The 7,476-nt window shown below is 57.2% G+C and overlaps 1 protein-coding gene across 1 annotated transcript; it reads right to left on the reverse strand.

Moving 5' to 3' along the window:
- Positions 1 to 3,274: 3,274 nt before the first annotated feature.
- GADD45A (growth arrest and DNA damage inducible alpha) lies at positions 3,275 to 4,093 on the reverse strand (the record flags this gene model as incomplete). The annotated part of the gene is made up of 4 exons (XM_079536033.1): positions 3,275 to 3,388; positions 3,543 to 3,756; positions 3,854 to 3,955; positions 4,050 to 4,093. 4 exons carry the CDS (start codon positions 4,091 to 4,093, stop codon positions 3,275 to 3,277), a joined length of 474 nt encoding a protein of 157 aa, XP_079392159.1.
- Between the last annotated feature and the right edge of the window lie 3,383 nt (positions 4,094 to 7,476).

Consider the following 7,476-nt stretch of genomic DNA (forward strand, 5'->3'; position numbering starts at 1 on the left):
TGTCATTTCTATATTAAATTATATACGCACTGTTGATAATATATTGAGAAATTATATATTTGTTTAACGAGGCTCTTTAACAAACAGCTCAAAAATCTGAACGCGAGGCTGGCAATAAGAAAACTGTACTGCTTCCTCTGTGCTTACATTCAAATTATTTTTATAATTAGACTATTTTTCTAGCGATGATTTCCAAACAATAACGTAGATCCATGCTTACTTTTTCTTTTTTACTATCTTTGAGTCCCATTTTATAACACATTTAGTTAGACACTGTCAGTAGCTGAGCTGGGGAGGCCAGCAGGGGCATGCAGAGGTGCAGGGGCTCGTGCTGTAGCCCAAATATTGCTCCTTCCAGGAGCCATCAGTGCTGGTTAGAGCTCCTCGCCCCACCAGAGGTAGCCTGAGGTTCTGGTTTGGCAGCTGCACTGGTTGATGGAGGTCTTTTCCAACCAGAATGGTTCTGTGATGCAGGGTTGTATGTGCAGAGCCAGCCTCAGGTCCAGCTTTGTCCCTGTGCTGTTTGTGAGCCCGGACACGAGGTCCTGCTGCTCCTGTAGGCTGGAGCTCTGCCGCCTCTCGTCCTTCCCACTCGTACTGCCATCCCCCCCAGCACACAGGATGCTTACCTTTGTACTTTCTAATAAAGAAGTCCTGGCACGGAGCTCCTGGCTGCTCACTTTCTGCTCGCGTGGAACTTCTGGGCGCTCCCCCCGCTGCAGTGGGGCTGCGTGTGCCACGGGGTAAAGGGAAATCCTTTCCTTCAGACCTTCTCACTGCTGCGTCTGATCCTCTGCACACTGAGTGCGTTTTCCCACATTTTCACACAGTGCTGACATCCTCGAAGCACCGGGGCAAAGATTCACATCAGCATCTCCTTCACTGCCGCTTGTACTTCAAAGAGCAAAAGGGTTGTGTGTGGGCACAGTGTGCCTTTGTGTGATTGAAAACACCGTGCCAGTTCTCTTCCCTTGTTTCTCAGCTCAGACAGAGCACCTGAGAGTGACAGTGAGATGCAGATGCTGGCATCATCACACAGCTTTGCAGGTCAGCTGTGTGTTGCTGCATGCAGCGTATAGGGTCATGTATGGGCTCCAGCAGCTACTTTTCTGTGTGCACCTTTGCTCTTTCACTATAAATGCAGCAGCAAAAGCACAGGAACTGTATTCTCAGTGGTACAGGAACGTGGTCTCTACAGGAGAATGAAAAAGGAGAAGCGAAACCATGGGATCCTTGGGGGCAGGGTGGGAACTGCTTCAGTGCCCCCACCTGAGCCTGCTTCATGGCTGGCACTGCTGCCGTGTGCGTTGGGTCTCCCTTCCCCACCGTCCCAGGAGCCAGCTTGGTGTGCAGCTCTGCTTCTCTGCAAGCGTGATTTTGCTGCTGCTTGATTCGAAGGGGAAAAAAAGAGTTTGGGTGTTCTGCAGACCCTTGGTAAAGCCATGGTTCTGTTGTGAGGGAGGAGGGGGAGTGTGTTTGATTTTTCTCTCTTTCCATTTTGCTGGTTTGCTTTGCCAAAATTGACTGTACTCGGACTCGTTGTTCTCATCTCGACATACTTTGGTTTTGAGTCAAAGGTCCCGTGTTGGTTCGCAGCCTGGGAAGGGAGGCTGTTCCCAAGCGAAAGGCTTTTAGCTTCACACGTCCGTGTGTACCATCCGTACACGGAGATGGATGGGGTGCTGCAGGCTGCCCTCGCCGCGCGCTGGGCTTGTGGGAGCCAGGCCTAAAGCACGCTGTGCCGCAGCCCATGGGTGAGCAGCAGCCTGTGGGGCCCAGTGTGGGATGAAAGAAGCGAGCTGCGCTGGCACGTGTTTGGGGTCAGCTGCGCTCGGGCTTTGCTGGGTCCGTGACATCTGCGCTCCCAAAGCACCGTGCGCCAGAATGAGGCATTTTGAATGCAAAGGGAGGAGGCGGCACGGGATCAGCGCCGGGGCCGCGTTCGCTTTAGAAATGCTGACGCTGGCCACAGGCTGTAATCACAGAGCTAAAAATAACATGTTTGGGAAGCTCCCGCGTTGGGCAGCCCCGGGCTGGGCTGCAGCGGGGATGCAGAAATTGGGGGCACGGAGTGGGCGATGCTCACAGCTCCCCCCAGCAGAAGCGGGGCCTGGAAGGGGGGGCTGCTCTTTGGGGGCAGGGGAGGGATCGCTGCCCGCTTTGTGTGCAGCAACAACAACGCGTGCAGCTGCTCGTGGGCCCTGCTGCTCCCCCTGCCCGGCTCCGAGAGGCACAGGGAGCAAAGCCGGGGGGGGGGGGGGGGAAACGGCTGCGCGGTGCAGTGCTCAGGCACCGGGGCTGCAAAGGGAGCGTTGGGAAAGGGGTTCCTGCACAAAGCAGTGGGGTTTCCCCGACTTGGAACAAGCCCCAGGCTCCGTGGGAGCTGTTAGGGCAGCTGAAACGCTTCCTCATGTTTGAACTACTCTGCAAAGCGGCGGCGCTCAAGAAAAATAAATCACATTTCCTGCAGCACGGCAGCTGCTGTTCCATTTGCTGGGTTGGGAGGGGCTGGGAGGGAGCCCAGGTGCCATTACAGGAGCAGCGCAACAGGAGCTGAGCCCGGGGACTGCGCGCGGCAAAGCAAAACCCAGCAGCGAGGAGCAGAGTCAAAACTTTATTTCAAAAAACAAACCCCAAAAAAACAAAGCGCCGTCCCATTTCCAACAATTACATCACCGTGGCTGCTTTCAGCAGCAGCTAAAAGACGTGCGGCTGTGGACCAACTGCTCGAGGGTAGTCCGGTTCTCAAACCTCAAGAGTATAAATAATTTTTTTTCCATCAATATCATAAAATAACTTATTATATATCTTAGCATTAAAAACTTGAGAATCAACATCCCAAAAAATACAATAAAATCGTTTGCGAAGCGTTCCGATTCAACCTTTTTTGGAGCTCCTTTTAAAGAGATTTCAACCAGAAACTGTGAAGTTGCACTTGAAAAAGAAAAACCAGCCCAAGGGCCGGTCGGCATCGCGGTGTCCCCACTCCGGGGATGGGGGTTGGCTCTTCCAGCTCTGCTTCCGTGCTCCTCTCCAACACCTCGGCGGTCAACGTGATAACAGCTTAATTATTATTAAATCCTTTGTTTGTGGTTTTTTTTTTTTTTTTTTCCTTCCCAAATTTTTTTGTTTGTTTTGTTTTTTTGTTGTTTTTTTTTTTGTTTGTTTGTTTTGTTTCCCTCCCCTCCCTCCTGTCTTCCTTTTATCGGGGTGGAGGTCGATCAATTCCTGAGCAACGGGTTGAAAAAATGATTTGGTGATGTTTGGGACGCGGTCACCGCTCGGGGAGGTTGATCACCGGCACCCACTGATCCATGTAGCGACTCTCCCGGCAGAAGCACATCAGCTGACTCAGCGCTGGATCCTTCCATTGGGAGGCGTGGGGATTCTGGATAAAAGGTGGGAAAAATGCTGGTTGAGCAAGAAATCCACTTAAATAACAGCAAATTTGGTCCCGGGGAGATTGCCGAGGCTTTTGCCGACGGCTCGGCCTCAGGAACCTCCCTGGGACATTGGCATTGAGTCATCACCGATGGACTCACCGTGACCAAGACGCAATGGAGATCAGTGGGTGGTTCAGGACCGCCGTCGGGAAGCAACAACTGGGCCAAGCGAGCCGGGTTGCTGACCCGCAGGATGTTGATGTCGTTCTCGCAGCAGAAAGCTTGGATTAAGGTGAAGTGGATTTGCAGCGCCGCGTCTCCTTCTTCTTCCTCGTCGGCGGCCAAGAGGCACAAAACCACGTTGTCGGGGTCACTGGGGGGGGGGGGAAGGAGGCAGCGGAGTCAGCACTAGGGGGGATCGGAGGGGGACCGGGCATCGGGGTGGGGGACACCGAGAGCGGTTCACTCACACGTTGAGCAGCTTGGCCGCCTCGTAGACACCCAGGGTGAGGCTCCGCTGGCTCAGCGCCTTGCTCAGCACCTCCTCCAGCGCGTCCCCCGCCTGCTCCATCCTGCACACGCACGCAGCTCATCAGCACCCGGGCGTTCGGCCGTCCCCTCCCTCGCCACCCAAGTTGCTCGCAACCCCCCCCCCCCGCTCCCTACCTGCCGGCGGTGCGCTGGTCGCCAGGCAGCTCCTCCAAAGTCATAGTGCGGCCGCGCGGAAGAGGAGCGCTGCCACCGCACGGCCCGGCCCCGCTCCGCTCCGCTCCGCTCCGCTCCGCTTCCCAGCCGCTCCCGGCCGCCGCCGCCGCCGCTCCGCTCCCTTCTCGCCGCCGCCTCTGCGGGACAAAGGCGCCCCCACCGTCGTTATCCGGCCCGCTCCCAGCCAACCCGCACTGCCGACATTTGCATACGCGCGTTCTATTGGTTCATGCAAATAAGCTCTCGGCTTCTCGCCGCCCGGCGCCGAACTCCGCCACCGGGCAGCGCTGCCACGGGAACCGGCGGGGCGGCGGCCGCTGATTGGCTGCGGGGGGAAACGAGAGGGCGTGGCTCGAGGAAGGGGGTGTGGTCTGCGCCTTAGGGGCGTGGCCTGACGGAAAGGGGCGTGGCCGGCCGCCTCTCCTTTCCCCGCGCGGTGCTGCCCCGCGTGGCCGCGCAGCGTGCGCGGGGTCGATGATTGATGCGGGCGCTGAGTCACGGCGCGGGGACGGGAGAACTTCGCTCCCGGGTGGGAGGGAGCGGCCCCGGGCAGTGCTCGCGGCCACGGGCGTGGGGGCCACGCGCTCCTTCGCGGTAAGCCACGAGCGGGGGGCTTCCTCGGGGACGGGTCCCGGTGCGCTCCGTGGGGCTGAATTGCGGGGACAGCGGCCGAAGGGCGCGCCTCTTCGTGGGCGGCTCCCGGAGCCCCGAGCAGGGGACGCGGCCCAGCCCCGGGCATCGGCGAGGCCTCAGGTGGGCGGCAGATGGTGCGGCCCGGCACAACAGGTGGGCGCATTGTGCGCGGGTCCCAATTAACTTCGCCTCATTAGCAGCCGGAATCGCAGCCCCAGTGTAGGGATGGGATTACAGTTGGAGCCGGGGCCGCTCCGAGCTCCAATCATCTGGGCGTGCCTGCGAGCAGCAGGGCTGCCTTACTGTCTGCGCCCTGGTAGCAGCCCCTCTCGCTCCTCGCTGGCAGCTTTAGGGCTTTATTTGTTGGGGTTTCGGGGCTCTTCCCCATTTCCCACCCAGGAGCAGTTTGCCCTCACACAGAGCAGCAGTGCCTGCCGAGGGCGTGCGGTGCTGTGCAGAGCTGCAGGACGGAGTGCTGTCTGCGTGCAGAGCCGCACTGGGTGCTGTGCTGGGACACGGTGCAGCCGGGAGCTCCTGCGTGGGACGTGCACGATGTGCCCGTGTTGGCCCCACTGAGGCTGTTGGGGCGAAGCCATTTTCAATCAGAAAATATTAATTGCTGAATTATTTTTGAATGCATTGTTAATGTCTCGGAGCTGCATTTCAGTCCTTGCTGCCAACGTTTGTGGGGCTGATGCCCCAATGATGCCAAATACCAGGGTGAGGAAATCAGGCTCGTTTGCTGCCAGTTCCTCATTGCTCACCCCCGCATTCACATTCCAGTTCCAGCATCCTCCTGCCCGGGTCCCACACCCCATGTGCCCCCTGCAGCCCTGTCCCCAGCGAGCCCCGCTGCCCTCCTCATCCGCCCGGCTGCAGAGGCAGTGGTTGCTCCCTGCAAAGCAAACAGCAACTCACGCACTGCAGGCAGCCCCTTCATTTTCCTGCTGCAGGTCCCTGCAGGGATCAGCGAGTATGAGAGGGATTCCCCTATGCCTCCCCTGCTCCAAGATGAGCATGCAGCTCCCAGCGTCCCTCGCCCCGACCCGGTGCTGGCAGCATGGCCCCAGGCTCAGCCCCGGTCCTAAGGGAAATGAGAGGGAACAGAACAAGCAGAAGAATGCAGCAGTGCATCCTGCCTGCCTCAGCCGGCAAAAATGTCCTGGGGGGCCCCCGGAGAATCCTGGGGGTGTGAGCATCCACAGAGCTGCGCAGGCTGAATCCTTGCACTCTGAATCCCTTGTCACCTTCTTTCCTTTCTTTTCAGGCTGCCATGCTTTGCCCAGGCAGCACCCGGGTCGGGCCGTGGGCTCTGATTTTCAGTGTGCCAGTTGCACATTGGGTCTGTCCCAGCTGGGTGATGGGACAGCGGTACGCCTGGGAGCTGCTGCCCGTGTGGAGATGTTTATAGAGATACCTTTATATATATAATATAAATTATATATACATCAAATATTTACACAGTCATAGAATTATAGCGTGGCTTGGGTTGGAGTGGACCTTAAAGATAATCCAGTTTCAACTGCCAATAATTATATACGGTGTATAACATTATGTTGTGAAGAAGAGGGAATACAAAAGAATGTAAATACATCGATCATACCGAATCCAGCTTCTCATTCTATGCATTATTTCTGATTCTCAGAGCAGCCAGAGGAAGGCAGAGGAAGGCATGGGATGCTCTGCACAGTCACGTCAGATTCCAGCAATGGGCCGGGGCTGTGCTGCACTGCTTGGGACAGGGCTGGGGAGAACAGGAGCGGGGGATGAGACAGGAACTTGGACAGGGGAGAACAGCAGCACAAGAAAACCGCGGGAGCTGAACGTGCACCAAGAGCCGCAGGCTTTGCTTGTGCCGCACCGGTCAGGCAGCCCATGCTGCTCATTAGCAGAGAGCCGGGGCAGCTCCTCTGCCTGTAATCACCCTAATGAGCAGTTGCCATGCTGTCTGCAGCAGAGTGATGCCGTGACCTGCTTTCAGGCCGTTTGATCTCGCCTGCCCGCGTTCCCCTGCCGGCTGCTGCTGCCTGCGCACCCCAGCACACGTGGTCTGAGCACGCCTGCTGCCAGCACGTTCAGCACGCCGAGGTCTTCTGCAGCCCCAGCATCATCCAGGGACACAGCACCACCACGCTGCTCCATGAATGCACGGAGCCTGGCTGCAGGGTCAGCCTTGGAACGTGGCTCTGACAGTGCAGAAAATGTGCAAAGCACCCCAAAAGTCTCAGGGAGCAACACCGAGCCAGAGAGCTGATCCAGCTGAAAAGCCATGGCATGGGCCACAAAAATGAATGAATGAATTAAAAGGAGATGTGTTTGCTCTTTTGCAGCCAGCTGGGCCACAGATACATCTCCACAGGGTGTGGTGGCACAGAGCAGCACTGCTGGCAGCACTGCATGCGCTTCACTCATCCCAGCCTTCGCAGCGCCGCTGTTGTGCCCGCTCCCCCAGTCCTTCTGGGGGGAAAATGCTTTATTTCTTCTCTTTTCCTCTTTCCAGCAGAGCCCACTGAGAGCAGATGGATGCTGCAGAGGGGTTTGGTAAGGGCAGAGCTCAGGACCGTCTGCTTCCCGAGGCTCTGGTGCTGCCTCTGTCAGCTGGAAATACCTGCTGTCCCACTGCTGGGAAGGAGCAGCACTCACCTTGCAAGTTGCTTGGGATTCAGGGGAAGAAGAAACAGGCAGGGCTCAATTAGCCTGAGTTAACTCAAGTTCTGTGGCTGCACGCTTTGCTTCACTTTTCTGTTGCACATCT

Source organism: Tetrao urogallus (genome assembly GCF_951394365.1).
Source record: "Tetrao urogallus genome assembly, chromosome: 5".
Classification (NCBI taxonomy): Eukaryota; Metazoa; Chordata; class Aves; order Galliformes; family Phasianidae; genus Tetrao; species Tetrao urogallus.